Source organism: Maniola hyperantus, chromosome 4, assembly GCF_902806685.2.
Source record: "Maniola hyperantus chromosome 4, iAphHyp1.2, whole genome shotgun sequence".
NCBI lineage: Eukaryota > Metazoa > Arthropoda > Insecta > Lepidoptera > Nymphalidae > Maniola > Maniola hyperantus.
In genome coordinates, this window is record NC_048539.1 from 13,827,345 (window position 1) to 13,847,635 (window position 20,291).

The 20,291-nt window shown below is 37.1% G+C and overlaps 1 protein-coding gene across 6 annotated transcripts in view; it reads right to left on the minus strand.

Moving 5' to 3' along the window:
• Positions 1-3,926: 3,926 nt before the first annotated feature.
• The window catches only part of GAPcenA (GTPase activating protein and centrosome-associated), a 45,314-nt gene continuing 28,949 nt past the window's right edge, over positions 3,927-20,291 (minus strand). For 4 of the 6 annotated variants that reach the window (XM_034968132.2, XM_034968130.2, XM_034968131.2 and 1 more), the window contains 17 exons: positions 19,508-19,606; positions 18,987-19,147; positions 18,039-18,141; positions 17,387-17,549; positions 16,777-16,867; positions 15,758-15,902; positions 15,036-15,224; positions 13,933-14,058; positions 12,696-12,806; positions 12,225-12,355; positions 11,324-11,445; positions 10,785-10,888; positions 10,145-10,255; positions 9,301-9,361; positions 8,793-8,932; positions 8,032-8,134; positions 3,927-4,800 (listed from right to left, as the gene is read on the minus strand). In XM_034968132.2, the coding sequence (XP_034824023.1) occupies positions 4,499-4,800; positions 8,032-8,134; positions 8,793-8,932; positions 9,301-9,361; positions 10,145-10,255; positions 10,785-10,888; positions 11,324-11,445; positions 12,225-12,355; positions 12,696-12,806; positions 13,933-14,058; positions 15,036-15,224; positions 15,758-15,902; positions 16,777-16,867; positions 17,387-17,549; positions 18,039-18,141; positions 18,987-19,147; positions 19,508-19,606 (2,262 nt within the window). In that variant the 3' untranslated portion in view covers positions 3,927-4,498. Of the gene's footprint in view, positions 4,801-7,034; positions 7,060-7,279; positions 7,333-8,031; positions 8,135-8,792; positions 8,933-9,300; positions 9,362-10,144; positions 10,256-10,784; positions 10,889-11,323; positions 11,446-12,224; positions 12,356-12,695; positions 12,807-13,932; positions 14,059-15,035; positions 15,225-15,757; positions 15,903-16,776; positions 16,868-17,386; positions 17,550-18,038; positions 18,142-18,986; positions 19,148-19,507; positions 19,607-20,291 lie in introns of all 6 variants that reach the window. The other 2 variants (XM_069509916.1, XM_034968133.2) reach the window with 2 other exon arrangements.

Consider the following 20,291-nt stretch of genomic DNA (forward strand, 5'->3'; position numbering starts at 1 on the left):
CGTTGACAGACAGACAGACGGACAGCGGAAGCTTAATAATAGGGTTGGCACCCTTCGGGTAAGGAACCCTTATTAGCATTTTGTACGATGGTACGGAAGTTGGAACTTGGAACCCTTCGTGTGCGAGTCCGACCCGCACTTGGCTGATATCAAGATACCGAGGCGCCCGGGCCCCGGCCTACTCGTGTGCCCCGGCCCCCGGCATCTCGGTATCCTGATTCTTGCGGCTGGAGCGGCCGCTCCGTTGTCGTGTTTGCTGGTAGCTACTGTGTTAAAGTCATTGAATTATTGTGGTTAAAGTAGGTAATTAATTAATTATTTTCTAATCCTGCTAGGGGAAATAAGCCGTTTCCCTGTTCTGAGCGTTTCATTCATTAGGGAAAATCGCTTTTAATGTAGTGCAGTGACATCTAGCAAAAACTATAAATATTAGCTATTACCCAACAGATGGCGTTAACAATCATGACATTTTTCTGCTCAATACTAGATGGCTCTGATGTGTTTAAATATTTATTTTTACGATTAGTTGTGTTGAGACTTGGATCTGGATGTAGCACACCTTATGGAGAACTCTCAGGCATATACGCATAGAGAAATATACGTTTCCTTCACTGACATTTTTAATTGTTTAAAACGCACATAACACCGATCTATGTAAAGTCAGAGGTGCGTGCGCGGGAACTGAACCATCGACCAAGGAGGCTGATGTCTTAACCACTAGGCTGTCACCGCTTATCATATTTTATTTATTAGTCGATTAACCTAACAGTCCTCAACTCCTCATCTATTAGATCTTGCAGTAGGTTATAGGTACCTACCTACCTATTACCAAAGATAATATATTTTTGCTATTACAGACCCTTTCAACTGGGACGGCCGTGATATAATATTTTTTTAACATTAAAATAAACATTGGGTGCGAGTGTTACGGGACTCGAGATGGTCTCGTGGATAGAGAGTACGGGACTCGTCTCAGTCAAGCGGTACACCTATATAGTAGGAAATATTGCTAGGTATGTTTTCCGTACCCAGTAATAAAACACCATACTTTGTAAAACGTTTATTTCCATAAATGATAAGACTAAAACAACACTTCCCAGCGAATACAGCTCACTCTTACTTTTGCATCACAAATATCAAGTCCTCGCGTTATTTATAAAGCCATTCGTGTGCCTATTGAATACTATGTAATAGGCAATATGTATGTTACTATTATATACTTAGAATTAATTTAATCCTATGTTATAACTAAAAGCAAGTTAATGCATAGATTGAGTTAGCAAAAATAAGGTTTACAAATGGCTGGATAAGGACTAGCAGCTTTTAAATATAATTTTTTCTATAAATTATAAAACAATCAGTGCGCTCGTCGATGGTCACGCCTCAGTGCGGTGTCTATAGTAAGCGACAGGTTGAGATTGCAATCGTGGTATGAGGCGGGAGGACGTCCTGCCTGCACACCTCCCGCGATAGCGCGGGTGTGCAGGACGTCCCCTATCTGTCGCGTACTATAGCTACTTATTAATATGAGCAATATTCGAACACAATATACCTAGTGCCTACAATACAAGTACGATAGAAGGGTGAAGGAGGAACCCGGAATATGCAGTGCGTTTGCGCACAAATGCGCTAAAGGACCCAGCACACTATGCTTCAACTTGTTGCGTACCTATACCGTATATGCCTATGCGTTGCGTTCATACGCATCTTCCTTGCCTTGCAGCGGCACGGCGCGCGCGCTGATCAACTTGCGCGTGGTCTATAGTAAATAAGGCCTAAGAAAATAAATGTTCATAAGATAATCATAAAAATTATATTAATTAAAATAAATATATATTTTAAACAAAAAATATCATTTATACCCTTATAAAATAACATTTATGCTTCAGAATGTAGGCTCCCCTCTAAGTTTTAATGGTAAATAAATTAAAATAATACTATTTTACTATAGCGATTCTTACCAAAAACATATCCGAAGTTTTAAATTACTTACATACATATCAGAATTTAAATAAATCAAAATATTTTAAACCAATAAAATAAAAATATTATATTACTAAGACATGGTGATATTATTATTATCTAATAGGTATATTATTGTCCATAAAATGATATAATTTTCTTAACTTAATCTACATTGAAATCAAAGTTATAAGACAGGCATGTTGTATAAGAAATAATAAACACTTAGGTAATGCGAAATTTTTAAGGCTGGAATAAAAAATCTCCCGTTAAAAGTTAGTCAGTTATTTTTATTAACATAATTTAAAAATAAATAATACCTACATACATTATAGTTTTTTTAAGTAGTAACTACAAATTATTTATTATATACCATCACACCATTAGACAATATAATGTTACGGATTTTAAAGGCTTACTACGCTTTGTTCTGTATTCTGAGTACTACGCATAAATTAAGTTGGTATGTTTAGTGGTCAGTCTGGCTAGGCGTTATCCCCAGGGGGGTTTATTTAAAATAATTTACAGTTGTCACTAGGCGATGGCGCTTCGGTGAGGGGACGATTAGGAATGAGATTTTTATAATCCCAGTTTTTTCCAGAGGCAACAACCGTGAAAAATTCCTAAGGCTCCAGAGTCCAGAGGTAAGAGTCTCAATCGTCACCACTGAAGCGCCATCGCTAGCGATAACTTGGAATTATTTTAAATAAAAATACCAGTTGTAAACCCAGGGGACAGTGTCCGGGTGAAAACTGGGAATAACTGCAGAAATTCAACTTTTTTGACTTGGAATAACTTTACATTCTTTAAATATATAAGCTGAAAGCAGAGGAAAGATTTTTTAACAGGAATTATTATTATATTGTTTACTAGTATTCGCCGTGAAACGATTTGGGCAGTTTATTCTTTTTTAATGGCATTTACTTATCAGATCCGTGATTTTTTGCTTACTACCACAAAAGCAGTGCTTTGCTATTAAGTAATTAGATAGGTACCTGCACAGTTTTCTAAGTTTTACTAAAACAAATTGCTACTTATATTTTTATTTACATCACAAAACGTATATCAAAATTAAACATATTAAATATATTTTGCAGCTGATACTTAATAATAAATAGGCTTTGAAAATTTAGAGTACAATTTAAAAAATATTCAAATATTTTTCATATAATATTTTTCGTACATAGTATAAGTAATATTTCTTTATAATTTTTTTTCTATGGCCAGAACTGAATGTCGCACGCAATCAGTGTTTTTAATAAGCAATTTACATGTTTTCTAAATACCTTAAAATGAGAAAGTAATTTAAAAACAATTTTTAATCAACTGACAAAATTAGTAGTTAGGATCTTTAGAATTTTTTCATATGACTATTTTAGTTTTTATTTGTTCATATGACATTCTCTAGTGTGTGCTATTTAACAGATAGATCAGGATAACAATTTAAAAAAGTCAGCTATCATCAACAAAGATTTCAAATAAATCAATTAACTCTAAAACAATAATGTTTAAATTCGATTAAAAAGTCGCGGTACGGTGACAGCCCTTGGTGCTACAACCATTGTGCCGGCATTTGCACAAACAAAGCATTGGCTCACTGTATGGTTTCCTACATTGGTATTGTTATGAATTCAAGTCGTAAGTCCTTTTTATAGGTATTATAATTACTATAATTCTACAGAAAGGCACTCGCTAAGATGTCAAACCGTTATAGTCGACGCATTTTAATTAAACTGAGTCGTCGAGTTATCTGTCTGTTTCGCTCGCACTTGCCTACGACGTGTAAGTGTGAGCGAAACAGACAGATAACTCGACGACTAAGTTTAAAATGCGTCGACTATAGTGATTGTACCATTGTGATGTGAACGTAACATAAATATTAGAGTATTTTAATTTAATAACATTATATAACAGCAAGTTGAAATGGGATTTATGATGATATATTCGTTAAAGAAAACAACTAATAAAATCAATAAATATTATAATTAAAATAATTAAATGCTTTAGACTTTCGATAATAATATTACACGTGATTGACAATCAAATCTATAATATCGTATTATAACATGGAATGGAAACATGGCAAGCTCTCCTATAGGTAATTTTCCACAATAATACAGAACTCTGGTTACATACCGTACTGACTAGTGATAGTTATGTGCACTTTAAAACTAACATCTCTCATTCAAACTCCATAGTTTTATCTATACTCTATATACCATGCATAAATATCTGCTACAGTTCTCGCAATTCACGAAGGCTACTTGTGGTAACGTCGTTTACAGGTCATTGCGTAAGTGTGCGTGCATGTCGGACCAATCAGTCGCAAGCAAGCGCTGTCAAACGCACACATTTAGTTTACCTTACGCATACCGATACGACTTAAACACAAGCATGAGTCAGTGGCCTTAGTGAAATGCAAGAACTATACTGTTTTCGACCATAGCAATAATATCGAAGTGAGAACACAATACACATTCAGACATCGAATGCAACGCTGAAATCATATCAACCAATCAAAAATAGTACGCTAGTGTCAACCCATGGATAGGTTCTTAACAATGACTTCATGGCTCCGTCGATTGAGGTCTTTTACTTCTTTAGTGAGGTTGGATTCGACGAGCATTGAGTGCCTTTTCGCGTTGAGGTCTTTCTTCCTCCTCACGACATCCGGGCTGTATGGTTCGGAGACGCGTCTGTCGAGGTTCACGTGACTCTGACCCTGTGTGCTCGAAAAAGAACCTTGCCTCGGAAGCGAGGGCGATTGCTGTTCTGGATTTAAAGTCGGGAGGTAAGTTTGGAATGATGGCCGGTTTTGTGCCGCCTCCATGATGGAACCTTTTGAAGGGAAAATTATACTGTGAATCAAAACTGGTCTTTTGTTTTTAATAATACAATCATTATTTGCACTATCTATACAGGGTGTAACCAGAACGCCGGCAAAAACGAAAACAGGTGATAGTACTGATGATTACTGATATGATACCACAAAAAAAACACGAAAAAAATATATAAAAAATTCCTATACTTTTGTAAAAGTTTACGATACATTGCAAATAAAACATGTAACTGACTGTAAATCACTAAAACTACAAAATGAGGCAAAAGGTTTTATTTTATTTTATTTTATTAAGGTTATTGGTGTTGGATTGTATTTAGGTACCTAGTATAACAATAACTCTAGTTTTTGCTAGCGTTCTGGTTACACCCTGTATATATAATAGGAAAATCTGACTCACTGACTGATCTATCAACGCACAGCTCAAACTACTAGACGAATCGGGCCGAAATTTGCATGCAGATAGCTATTATGACGTAGACACTCGCTACGAAAGGATTTTGGTCGAGTATTCAACCCTTAGGGGTTTGAAATTTGTGTAGTCCACGCGCACGAAGTCGCGGGAATAAACTAGTTTTATATATTTTTAATACATAACTATTAACTAATTATATATATGGCTAATTCTGTTGTACTTACTATCTCTAAACTGAAATGACAAGTCTATTGATATAATGAATCTATCCCGTTCATAATGATCCCTGCGGATAGCAATAGCACTAGATGTATAGTACGGGACCCCGGAAAATCTAAAAGTTTCCACAGGATTTCGAAAATTCTTTAAAAAAAATATTATTTATGCATTTCATTTTGCATACTCACTTACCTGCTCTATGTAAGAACCTCAATAGCTCAACGGGTAAAGGAGTGAACTGAAAACCGAAAGGTCGACGGTTCAAACCCCGCCCGTTGCACTATTGTCGTACCTATTTCTAGCACAAGCTTGACGCTTAGTAATAATTTTATTCAAATCCCGATGTCCCCGTTAACGGGGATACGGCTAACGGGGACAACGGGACTACATGTAGTTGGAGAGGAAAGGGGAATATTAGTCATTTAACTTGGCTAATATTCTTTAAAAAAAAAAAGTTAAATTATTAAAGTGCATTGTTAAAGTTAACTACTTAATATTAAACGTATTGAGGAAGAAAAATTAAAACAAAACCGATAGGTATCAAACTACAAAGTTTTATTGTGTTAAAACAATACAACCATCAACTAAATACATCTCAAAGTGAAGATATACGTCTATTACGCGTACAATCTGAGAAAGGACTCGCCATATTTACTCCATGTGTCAACTGTCATGTCAAAAGTACGGTTTAGTAGTAAGCCGTACTTTTGATATGACACAGCAAATATGGGAAGTCCTTTTTCAGGTCGTACGCGCAATACATTATTTTAAACGCACTTAAAATGTACGAATTTATAGGTTTATCTTCACTTCGATAAAACACTACCACACAAGCATGCACAATACAAATCTAAGCCAACATAAACTTTACAATCGTAACTTTTTAAAGAGATACGACATAATGCGTTCAAACTGAGAATAAAATGACTTCCCGCTGTAACGTAACGCCTTGGCTGGAAATATTATTGCGATACAAGTTTTTAATAATTTTTCAATATATTTTGTAGTGCCAGTTAAGCCTTAGTTAAATAATGTAGAGAAATTTCGTTATGTATCCAAACGACTTGCCTTACAAATCGTAATTTTGGAACAGCTGACAGATATAGACTGACTTTCCTATTCTTACTTTGAACGTATTATAAATGAAAATATTTCTAATAATGTTAATACTTTCAAAGGTCCCTTAAAATGAATTAGATTAGCTGGGATTAGTTACCGAGTACTACACTTGAAGTGGGACGGGCTAATGTAATGTCATCCTTTTTATTTTATTTTATTTTATTCGTTTTTTGCAATCAACAGCGATATATACAATATAATTTTACATAATAACAGACTGAAAATAAGGATATGGAATGTTGGAAAAAGGATAGCAATACTTTGTCCCGTCAATTTAGTTCAAGTTTAAGTCACGTTTTACCAAATTAGACCCATTATTAGTAAAACTATTTTTTTTACAAATGTTAACAAAAGATTTTACACCAAGTTTATCAATAGATTAATTATAGGTTTTCTAAAACAACTATTACAGAATTATATTATGACAAATAATTAAGGTTAGCACCACATTGATAGTTTAGGACAGAAATCATGGGATACCTGCATTTTTACTAGGTTTGTCGACCTACAAGGAAAAACGGAGATTTAAAACGTTCTTTAAAACGGTAAAGTATAAAAATTAAAGAGATCATAATACTCCTATGTTAAATCAGAAATTAAGTACATTAATAACATTTTAAGTAAATTAATGGGTTAAGCACGAGATATGCCCCAGTTGGAAGAGAAGCGTGAGTTTACACACACATCGTTTTTGGACGTGCGGAAAAAAGTTGTACGATGCTCACTTATGACACAAAATCGGCATGACATGGGCATGGTCTGTCACTGGACTGTTGGCCTTAGCAATCATAAAGAATGTGTACGTGATTAAATGCAAGTTTTTAAGAAATGTAGGTTAGGTTAAAGCCGGGTACACATTACACGAGCTGTAACTGCGCCCCTTTCACACGGCAGTCCAGTTTTTTGCAGGATCCCGTTTTCGGCAGGATCCCGTTTGATGGCGAATGTGTTTATATGCTAGCGAGCATCCCGTATGCGGGATGTACCGTACCGTACGTACGTGTAAACGCTAGCATACAATACGGGATCCTGCAAAAAACTGGACGCCGTGTGAAAGGTCTGTAACCGGACAGATACAGTAACGAGTTCTAGTGTGTATGCGTGTTAATTTAAAAGATCTAAGGCTATTTTTTGATTTTTAACTTAACCCACATTTTTAAAGAATTAACGGTGACTATTTAAAAATGAAACAGAACTTTAAACATGGGTGAATGTACTTTCGAAAAAGATCGAACGGCATTTCACCGTGATGCGATTGAATCACGTAAACACGACAAAATAACGTTCGATCTTTGTCCGTACGATAAAAATTCGATGCGTGTGCAAGAGAAGTAAAACTTAAGTCACAATATACGTCGAAACGAGATCAAGAAAAAGAGTATGTACGCAACAAAAGCGGCACAGTCGCAAGCGAATAGTGCTACGAATATGAGAACGTATTCTGTGGTAGAGTACTGTGCGGGGAAAGATCGCTTACCCAGTGTCCGGACCAGCCAGGGAGTGACTGTTTGGTTTTGATGCTTTTGGTTCATAGCTGCTTGCATCTCGTTTACCGCGGCGTTTAGTTGGTGGCTTAGCTCCTGCGGAAAAATATAAATGCAATTGTGTTAATCCAGGATATAATCTATCTCCATTCCAAATTTCAGTCGAATCCGTCCAGTAGTTTTTGTGTAAAAGAGTAAGAAACATATACACAGATACATACACACAAACTTTTGCCTTTATAAAGCATTGGCATACCACCCCCGTCACACCAGCATTAGTGGTACTATTTGCCTCAACCTATTTCATTCTGAGAGGAGACGCGCGGGGTGATTACGTATCTTGCGACAGGCGTAAATCTCGCGATCATTGCTGTCAAACGTCACACGTAACAGCGGCTAGAGAGAGACAGCAAAAGCCACAAAGCAAAATATGAAGAAGAAGAAGAAGAGAGACAGCAAATGAACTGTCGCATAGCTACTGCTGTCGCGTTGCTGTCGCTACTGCAACGTTTTACGTAATCACCCCGCTGTACTCGGAAGTGAGCTGGCGAAGGGTTAATATATAAGCCAGTCAGTCGGTCAGGACTTTGAATTTTATATGTACAGATTTCAAATTTCATGTTGATAGCTTTAATAGTTACTGAAATAATCGACTGTGACAGACAGACAGACGGACGGAGAAAGTCGTACCACGAGCGTTCAATTTTTACCATTTTTGTACGGAACCCTAAAAAAATGTAGATAAGGTGCTGACCTGATTACTGCATTGTGCCTGTACATGCGCCAGTTTAACTTGTGCCAGCTCCAGCTCGAGATCCCGAACTCTTTGCTTTAACCGAGCTTCCGTATCGCTGGGATTCTCTTTCTCCTCCTTCTCTCCTTTTTGTTCCACTTCTTGAAACAAATAGAGGAAATTTTAGAAAATGTTCTAATAAATAGGTACCAATAATAGTTTAGTACACAATGGGGATCCACAGGCAAAACTGATCTCAGAGGGCGCCACAAGAGGTCCGGCCAATGTCAATGTCAAAATCAACATAGTTTGTTAGCTAGCTTTTCTAAGAATTGTTGATATCGATACAATATATGATTATTTCGTGAATTATTTAAAGATGTATGTACAGGTGGAATATAATAAATTATGGCGATTGACAGCTCAGTGTAGCCGGTTCCACAGATGATCTCTATGGCCGGTGCACTTGGGCGCCACCTGTCGGGATAAATTGGCAGTATGGATCCCCATTAGAATATTTCGTTCCTACCTTCTTTATTATCTTTCTGGGCCAATTTTAAAGTGCAGCTCATACAACTTTTTACACAGTCCTGTAAGTAAAACATTATAATATGTATATTTCCGTAGGAATTAGGAATATGTTTTAGTTTCCGATCAAATATTAGTCCATAGATCTAAAAGTAGCACTACTCTGTTCACAATGTTCTCTACGAAGTGATGTATTTATAAAAAAAAAAAGGTTTTTTTAAAAATTATTCTTATATGAATTATAGCCCCATAAACTACCACTATACAAAAAATCCCATCATTTTATGACTACAGTCCAAGACCCTATTAGAGATGGTCGTAGACCGTATCTCGGAATATCAATATTCAATGGGATTTATAAAATGTCTGTAGCTGGTATATCATTAATTTAATAACAGCAATTATATTTGTAGCTGTGATAGTCTAGTGGTTAGGTCGTCCGCCTTCTAATCGGAGGTCTGGGGTTCGATCCCGGGAACGCACCTCTAACTATTCGGAGTTATATGCGTTTTAATTAATTAATTATTTTTTTATTACAGAAAGAAAACATACAGCATAACCAAAAACTAAAGTTAATTCACGAGATTATTACATGGACCAGTAAAGTTTTCACCCTTAAGTAATATCACTTGCTTTAAGCCTTTAACGGTGAAGGAAAACATCGTGAGGAAACCTGCATGCCTGAGAGTTCTCCATAATGTTCTCAAAGGTGTGTGAAGTCTGCCGATCCGCACTTGGCCAGCATGGTAGACTATGGCCAAAACCCGTCTCTCTGAGAGGAGACCCGTGCTCTGTAGTGAGCCGGCGATGGGTTTATCATGATGGTGATAATTCATATTTGTCACCTGTACTTGATGCAACTGTTTGTCTAGTCTTGCGCAGATCTCTCTATAATCCCGCGCTACGGCGGCGTAGTGCACTGATTCTTTCCGCGCTTCCTCGTACTTACTGCGACTCTGAAACCAATCACAACTCATATTTTGATGAAGCCTCAAAAGAAGGCTCTCTTCAGTAGCTCCAAGTTGTGCGTGAGAGCATGCTATTTTAATTCACATTTACGACCGGGACATACTCAAGAGCGGGATGCGTGATATTTTGTCAACGTTTTACGTTGACAAACCAACAAACAACACAACCTTAAGTAAATATGGACTAAGCGAGCGCGTGCCAGACTTTCGTTATTTTATAAAAGCTGAAAGTTTCTCTGCGTATTGTCCCCAACACTGGGAGGAACGTTTGTTTCGATGTTTTGAAATAATCTTAATTAAAGCAAACTCTTTAATTTTCCGGCATAAAACGTCCTATCCCGGGATGCAATCTAACTCTGGACTAAATTTCGTCAAAATGGATTAAACACATGGGCCATGAAAACGTAGCAAACAGTTATAATATTAAGTAGGGATTCAGGCAAGAGGTTGCCTCAAAATCCAGATTTTACACAAGCAAAGTAAAGAGTAAAGCTAGTAAAATCAATAATATTCTTACCTGTGCGAGTTGTGCTTCAAGCGTTTCTTTATCCTGTTGCAACTGTGAATTTATTCCTTTTAACCTTTCTAGTTCTACGTTTATCTTCTCTTTTTCTGCGGATTCTGTAAATGAATTGTATTTTTTTACATTTTTAATTTTTACAGTCTAAATCTAGGTTTTACATAAAGCAGCAAGAGATCTTAAATTTTTAAACAAAAAACATTTTAACAGAATAGACTTACAAAATATATAATACTAAATGACACCCGCGTGGATTGAGGTTTTTTTAAACCCTGTGGGAACTATTTGATTTTTCGGGATAAAAAGTAGCCTTTGTCCTTCCCCAGGATGAAAGCTATTTCTATACCAAATTTCGTCAAAATAGGTTGAATGGATGGACCGTGTAAAGCTAGCAGACAGGCAGACACACTTTCGCATTTATAAAACTAGTATGAATAGTATGGAAGTATAGATTTACAATACATTTGTGATGCTTTTTCATGTGTTTAACTATTTATTATTACGATGATGATATCCTATTTAATATAATTTGATACCTTTGACAAACTTCTCGTATTCGAGTTGATACTTCTGTAGCCTCTTCACCTTAATACTGCACGCGAGTTTCACGATCTGACGCGAAGCCTCCTCGGCACGACATTTTTTCGGTAATGTTACCCTGTAAATTGTTTAAAAAACTAAGTATTTAAGAAAAATATACAAATTGAAAGTATTTCATAAATTAAATCGTCGTTAATCATCGGCATTCGTCATGACTTCTTATACGTATGGTTAGGGTACGGTATACTCTTTCGTGATTTGTGTTTCCTACCAATTAAAATCCGGGTTTCTTTACAACAAGAGTGAATAAGCATCTTCTAGGCAAACTCGTCCCATTCTAGGCCGCATCATCACTTTCCAACAGAATAAAAGAAAATTGAAGTTCATTACCCTTATAATTTAAAATTGCAGACGATATACCGAAGGATTTTTTCGCTTTCACTCAACTGAAATGGCATATGAATCTATAATATACTAATATTATAATTGCGAACGTATTTCTGTCTGTCTGCTAGCTTTTCACGGTCCAACAGTTTAACCGAATTTGGTACAGAGATAGCTTGCATCCCGGGACATACTACTTTTTATCTCGGAAAATCAAAGAGTTCCCACGGGATTTAACGAAATCCACGCGGACGAAGTCGCGGGCATCATCTAGTAAAAAATAAATCAATTTATCTACCAGAAAAGATTAAATTTACAGTAATAAGTACAATAAAAATAAAAATATTGAAATATTTCATTTTATATTTAAAAAAAAACAAAAAAAAAACATTTGTACCAGAATATTATTTACTTTTATTTCTATAAGGTTTGTAACAGATTCTGGCATAAAATAAGAAAACTAACCAATGAGTTACAACTATTTATCACGAACTAACAAATCACGAATATTACCTGAAATATTTGAGTATGCCCTCAAAATCGTGCTGCAAGAGATCCTTCCGAGCGCGCGTGAGTAACGCCAGGGAGACTTGGAACAGTGTGTCCATGCCTTGCAGTAGGAACACGTCCAGTATATGGTAAACCTGTACAGAATATATTCAATGTTTTAAGAGGCTATACGGCAAAATCCACCTCTATACTGGGTGTAACCAGAACGCTAGAAAAACTTAGCGTTATTGACCTAAACACAATCCAATACCAATAACCATTTGCCTCGTTTTGGACTTTTAGTGATTTAGTATTTTTCAAAAAAATCTTAATATCACCCAGTGAAGCAGCAATGTAGAACCAACCAACCTCGGTGGCCATCATTTATTGTTAGACACTGAGTTAGAGAATTATCTAGCTGACCAGAAATTTAGAAAGTATAAAACTCCGAACCCCCTGCCCGGTGCATTAGCACTATTTATAAAAATAACTCACCAACGGCAACGGAAACCTCGCAGTGAAAACAGTTAGGAACCACTGCGATGCGAACATGTGCGGCTCCACGCCTAGCTCTAGGAAATGTGCGCGCAGGTCGTTCAGTTGCTCCTGCAACCAATAAATGTATTAAAAAACCAACAAAAACGATATTGAGCAAAATTAACCATTCCAATTTTTGTGAAACTTGTTTAAGAAGAAAAAAAAAGAAGATAAACGTTTATTTTTTAAAGTTGTACCACACATTACCAGTTAGGTTATCCCGGCGCCTCTAATACTTGAGTAGTAAAGTCAAAAGACCTCAAGTAGAAGAAGAGCCGGAATAAATATGTCATGTGTGGCACAACCCGAAAAAAAAGGTCCCTACTCAGCATATAGGCAATCAATGATAATCTTAACTCAAACTACTGGACGAATCGGGCTGAAATTTGGCATGCAGATAGCTGTTATGACGTAGACATCCGTTAAGAAAGGATTTTTGAAAATTCAACCCCTAAGGGAGTAAAATAGGGTTTGAAATTTGTGTAGTCCACGCGGACGAAGTCGCAGAATGAGTTAGTCTAAATATATAACGGTGAAGGAAAATATTTGAGGAAACCTGCATCATCATAATCAACCCATTACCGGCCCACTTCTGAGCCAGGTCTCCTCTTAGAGTGAGAAGGGCTTAGGACGGAGTCTGCTACGCTGGCCGAATGCGGATCGGCAGACTTCACACACCTTTGGGACATGGAGAACTCTTAGGCATGCAGGTTTCCTCATGATATTTTCCTTCACCGTTAAAGCAAGTGATTCAAAAGTCAAAAAGTCAAAAGTCAAATGATTTATTCAAAATAGGTAATAAATTACTCTTATTGATTGTCTGGTATAGTGTTAGATTTGTAAGATAATATAGTGGTGATAATTATAACGCAAACTTAAAACTAAAGCTACGAGGGTTCCAAACGCGCCCAGGTCTGAGAAGAGCCCACAACAAACTCAGCCGGGTATTCTTTTTATTATCACCACTTTACAAAATTATTGAAACTTATTAGAACTATCACAAAGTCGTTAAGCAACTCATTCCCAAGCTTGCTTATCATTTAAATAATCCTTTACATTGTAATAGGATATTAAATGAAACCTGAATGCCTGAATATTTTCCATAATGTTCTCAAAGGAAGTATACCAATCTTCAGAGAGACATGAGTGTTTTATGAAAGGCACCTCAATAAAGTAAGAAATAAAAAATACTGACCTCCATTAACCTGTCGAGTTGATGTAGCCGCATGTATAGTGCCTCGAAACCGTCCTTGTATAGTTCCCGTAGCCCATAGCCATACATGAGGCGGACTAGCAGACAGAACGCTTGTTCTTCTGGCATCTGAGGGATTACGTACTAAAATTAACACTGGACCAAGGCTGAGATCTATATGGCTTTGCTCAGACTTAAGTTTCAGTTAAAATAAGACAGATTTATGCCAGCGACATAACGCTGTCTCGTTTTAGCAGTGTCTTAAGTCTGAGCAAAATCAAAGTGCGTTTTATAGATCTCAGGCTAAGTCTCAGTAGTATTAGGTTAAATCCGCAATGACAGCGAAAATTTGGAGACCATTTATATGAAGCCGGTCGCGCGTTTTTAAGCGCTTCATAGAATTTCCAGACTGACGTCGGCGGGAAAAATCGCGCAGCGGAATTTCGCAGGGCGCGCTTACTGTTCCGCCTTTTGTCAGTAGGTACAATTTAAAAAAATGTGGCACTGGTATTTTAATAATCATGTTAAAAACCACAGTTTGCAATTTGCCCATACAGCAAACTTTAATTGGCGTTTCAGTGCACGCCCGTACGTTTGTCGAGATATCTTACTGAGATAAAAATGAATAAAATGTTTCTTAACTTTAGAGCCCGAATTCACTTCCTAGTTATTAAGACAGAATTCGAGAGCATTTTTTCGACAAAATTACACGCAATAAACCAATATTAGTACTGATTTTGAGCGCAACTAAATTTTAGAGTATTCACATCTTTTTCTTACCTATGTAATAAGAAAAGGACCGAGCCCGCCGGCCTCGCGTAAGAGGTCATGTGCGCGGACCGTGCGAGCTATGTCCCGTTGTATTACCGCTTCTTACTTACTTACACAACAAATAAATATTTCGTTGATGAAATTACCAGTTACGTATTCTCACTGTATCATCATGAGAACCCAGGCCCTGTCAGAGGTTGAGGCATCTACGCACTACTTGTGGAAATTCGCCAACGCAGCAGTCTTTGTTTTCCTTCAGTCCACCCTGGAAGCTGCCGCTTACGTAACTTACCTATCTGAAAACACATCACAACAAAATATGGCCAAGTACTTACGTGTAAAAGCAGTGTAGCAGCCAGGAAGCTCAACCCCTGGCAGTAGCCAACTTCGTGATCGTACACCGCGTAGGCTCTCGCCATTCGCAGCAAGGAGTCCTGCCCGAGCCCGCCCGCCTCGCGGAAGAAGTCATGGGCAGGGAACGTGCGAGCTATGTCCCGTTGTATTACCGCTTCGAACGGACAGTCCTAGAAATGTGATGGAGTATTAGTTAAAAACTAAAAAGTAAACAGCAATTCGGGACACGTGTTAAATCTGGGTAATAGTAGATTTTAAAGTAAGGTAATTTTAAGGCGCAGCAGTGAAAAAGAGTTGCTTCTTTAATCCTCGTTCAACATTTTGTGCTGCGAATTTTAACGTCGTTTTACTGTTTATTATCATTATGTTTACCAACACGGGACGGGCGGGACTCAAATGTCTTTCTGAATATTGCAGCCAGAGTAGTCATCGAAACTGTATCTTTTTCAATCCAAGCAGTTTTTATTAAAATATTGTAGTCTGAAGGTGCATATTATAAGATGAATGGAGCTTGTTTAGAGAGATATCTCTTATTTTTGTTGCGGAGCGACAGTGGACAGTAGTAATAACTAATAATGTATGTTTATTTTGTTTTTGGTCTATGAAAAATTAAATAGTACTTCAAACTTCAACGTAACCTCTGATCACTCTACACAAATTACGCGCTGATTAATTATTGTAGAGAAATGTTGCATTAACGTACCTTGCTAATAAGTGTGCGGTACGTCTCCATAAGTTTATCGTTTTGGTCCACGCCGGCCAGACGAAGCCACACTTCGCCACGTAGAGCCTCCGGCACTCCCACGCGGACTAACTGGCTGAGAGCTCGCGGTCTAGGCCCGATCCAACTAAAAAAATACAGATTTAGAGGCCACAGAAACTTTATAGTCAAACTTTAAACCCCTCTACTAACACTTAAACTTTATGGTATGGTATTAAAGTTCAAATTGACTTTTAAGTGTTATTAGTTATTACGAATCTTTTGTATGGGAATATAGAAAAGTGTTGTTTTTAGACTTTTTCAGGCAATTTTTTAAATTTTTCTCTCCTTAAGTACTTCAAGGAATATTATAAAAAAAAATTTGCGAAATCGGTTCAGCTGTTCTCGAGATTTGCGCTTAGCAACACATTCAGCGATTCATTTTTATATATAGAAAGAAGATATAGAAGAATCCGGCTGTACTTACGTGTTTACTCGACGTACCTAAGCCTGACTACTTTCGAATCCATTTGGGGTCCTTTTTCTGCGAACTGAGTCCCGGTGAAAAGGACCCCGGATGGCTTCGAAACTAATTGGGATTTGCGTGGATTGAACCACGTGTGTACACCGGATATATTGATGACAGTATAGTTTTATACAAATGGCAAAAGTCGTAAAAGAATAAACAAGTAGTACAAAGGATGTGAGTATATTATATAGGTAGTGTGAACGCATGAACACAATCTAAAGGACAACTGTCACTTTTTTTAATAGAGTTGGTACCGAAACAAATGCGAGTTGTAGAGCAATGATATTTGGTTTATCGGAACTTAATTTATTGGTGTTTTTTCTTTTCTCAGGCATATGGGGTTCTCAAATATTACTTTTTAAAGAAACTATGAAAATCAACTGATTGTGACGATCGAAAGCGTTATTATAATCTGTGCTAGTGGAAGTCATTGTTATGTGGCCTTAAATATATTTAATACTATGGAAGTAGAAAAACGTTAAGGATATCTTACCTTCTTAACACTTGTGCCCAATTTTCGAGTACATCGACCCCACAATCTTTGGATACCTCGCCCGTTCCACTGAGTAGAGGCTCATCACCATCTGTATAACATTTTAATTCAGTATTTTCCATTTTTTCTAGGATTCAGATCTAACTGGTGCACAAGCACTCAAGTATTATTAATTAATAAATATAAAAGGAAAAGGTGACTGACTGACTGACTGACTGAATGACTGACTGACTGACTGACTGACTGATCTATCAACGCACAGCTCAAACTACTGGACGGATCGGGCTGAAATTTGGCATGCAGATAGCTATTATGACGTAGGCATCCGCTAAGAAAGGATTTTTGAAAATTCAACTCCTAAGGGGGTGAAATAGGGTTTTGAAATTTTGTAGTCCACGCGGACGAAGTCGCGAGCATAAGCTAGTTATTAATAAATTTGCCGTCACATTCTAAAGAAAAACGATCAGATAGAACTAGTGCACAAGCGATCTAAGCTTTTTAGTACATTTGTTATCTCATTCTAAAGAAAATCAATCGAATAGAACTCGTGCACAAGCACTCAAGGTTTTTAGTACATTTGTTGGGTCATTGCAAAGAAAATTAATCTCACCGGAGTCGGGCTCAGAAGGCGAGGGCGGCGCGGGCGCAGCGGATAACGGCGACTGCAGTAGACTCGACAGTGACAGAGGCAAGTTCAGACGTGACCAGTTCAACTCTCCCGACGTCTCCACACTCGCTACTTCGTACTGAAGTTGCCCAAGGGAATCTACAGACTAAAAAATGCCTTCTTTACGCCCTCTGCATCATACTCCTCGATGCTGAGGGTCGTGACTCGTGACTCCTACCAATTAAACTTAATTAGGCGGTACTCCAGCTTCCGAAACTATACTTAATACTTGCATTGAAAATTGAATCTTAGTAATTTGCGTTAAGGAGCAAATTGGCTGGATATTTTTTGTTATGTAACAAACGCCATGTTAGAATTTAGTACCTACAGTACGCGACAGGTCGAGATGGCAATCGGGATATGAGGCGGGGAGATGAAATAAGGTACATACACAACATAATAAAGTAAAAACTAAGAGTGTTTAATTTATTGCACTAACTACTTGTACTTTCAAAAAACAACTGGAAAAAATGGCGGCCACAAAACAGTTGTTCTGTTTGGCGGCTATTGATTTGAGTTACTCTCAAGTCGTGCCTAAAGAAATTTTACTCCAAAAACAGTTTATGTAAATGGAATAAAATTAGATGTGTATTACCTCTTTCAGATTGATGAAGAACTGTTGTACGAGAGGTCTTTTTGAGTAATACCAAAATCTTTCTGTCGGTGGGTATACTTTGACCGGTGCTTCAACTACCAACCTGTAACAAGGAACGAAGAAATGTTTCATGTCACCTAAGTACAGTGCGACAAGACTCTCTTGGCACTTCAATGACATTGACAGGGGGGCGCTGTTGGAGAACAAAGGCTAAGAATATCCAAACAAGAACAAAGGGGACACTTGACGGCAACGTTAGTTCCGATTTTAGCCACGCGCCAAGATAGCCTTGTCGCACTGGATAGGAGTTTTTCTGTGGCGCCATTATTTAGCTAATGAATTTAAAATGTTTTCTTTCAATCTTCTGTTTGTTAAAGTCAAGAATATAATAATACCTAAGCAAATAAAATACAATTAAAATTTGCGCCTTGCAAATGTTATATCAAGTTTCACGCTGCAATTATATTATTGCAGGAAATTCATTAATATTCAACATTATTGAGAAATAGGCGGGTGTGTCCCGCGATAAAGAAATATCTTCATAGAGGTATAGGGACATGAAACAGTACTATATTTCAAGATACATTAAAAGTTCGCTCGATTGTCGATCGATAGTCTGTTAAATTACATTTAGTAAATTAAATTTGACTAAATGTATATATTTTTTTTTATTAAAAAAAACTAGTAACGACATATTATAGTCATCGAAACTATTTTCAAAGGCCCATATTTTTTTAAACGAGAAATTATAAACCTATAACTTTATTTATAATATAGCTTTTATTATAATTTTTATTAGTGTTTTACCTACATTTCATTTCCTTAGGTGTAGGTAAAGATAACCATAATAATTATATAAATTAGATTGGACGGCAATCACAATATGACAAAGTGGAGGGGCACCTTAACCATTAAATGCCAAAGCCGTAGTAGAAGTGTTTTGCTCACCGCAATGGATCTCGAATACCCCTAATGACGAGATCGAGTGCCAGCGACATATAGGCTGGAGCCCCGTCTCCACTCGCTACGTTGAACGCCGCTAGTGCAGACTCGCCCGCATTCCACAGCGCACACACGGAACAACCGGAACCGCCTGATGAACCGCTCACCTGTATACACACATTATTATATTGTTATTTAACGTTACATACATTACATATGTATTTTAACTTGTATGTAATGTTATTTAACATTACATACAAGTTAAAATTATAGGTCGAGATTGTATGTAAAATCTGGTTTCTATGACCAACAATATAGGCTGCCCAGCTAATGAAGTACGTTTTACTTTTTTTTTTACGCGCAAAGTTCCCATATCCTATTATGAAGCGAAACCATGAAAAGGAGGAATTGGCAAAGAAGCGTTTTGAAGGAAAGTATTTATGAGTCTCCAATGGATTCTACAGAAAGTTTACTAAAAAATGGTGGATACAAAAATTAAAGATCGCCAGAAAATAAGTAGTACGTACCATTTCCAGCAGTTGCATATCGGAATGTTTGACACTTCGCCCGGGCGCGAGTAGTATACCGAAACATCTCTCGATGTATAAACCACCAGTGTATGATGCCTGTAAGAAAAGGGGACATGTGGAAACGTATGTCGAACACGCACTTTCTGAAAGAAATATGCAATTGTACGCAAATACGCATTTTGTCAAATCGATGGCTCACACTAATTCTACTTCTTCAAACTAACAAAGGACGTGGATTTTACGTATTTTGGAAGACCATCTATTTAATAATAATGACAGAAGTAGTTAGGGTTCCGTACCTCAAAAGGAAAAACGGAACCCTTATAGGATCACTTTGTTGTCTGTCTGTCTGTCTGTCAAGAAACCTACAGGGTACTTCCCGTTGACCTAGAATCATGAAATTTGGCAGGTAGGTAGGTTTGGCTGGCATTAGGGGAAAATCTGAAAACCGTGAATTTGTGGTTACATTACACAAAAAAAAAATTGTGGCCATAAACTAATAATTAGTATTTTCAATTTTTAAAGTAAGATAACTATATCAATTGGGGTATCATATGAAAGGTCTTCACTTGTACATTTTAAAACAGGTTTTTATTTATTTTTATGCATCATAGTTTTTGAATTATCGTGCAAAATGTCGAAAAAATACAACTGTTGTACGGAACCCTCGTTATGCGAGCCTGATTCGCACTTGGCCGGTTTTTAGTTTAATCGATAATTTAAAATGGGCATTACACTTAAAACTAACAAAGGACGATTTTACGTATTTTGGAAGATAATC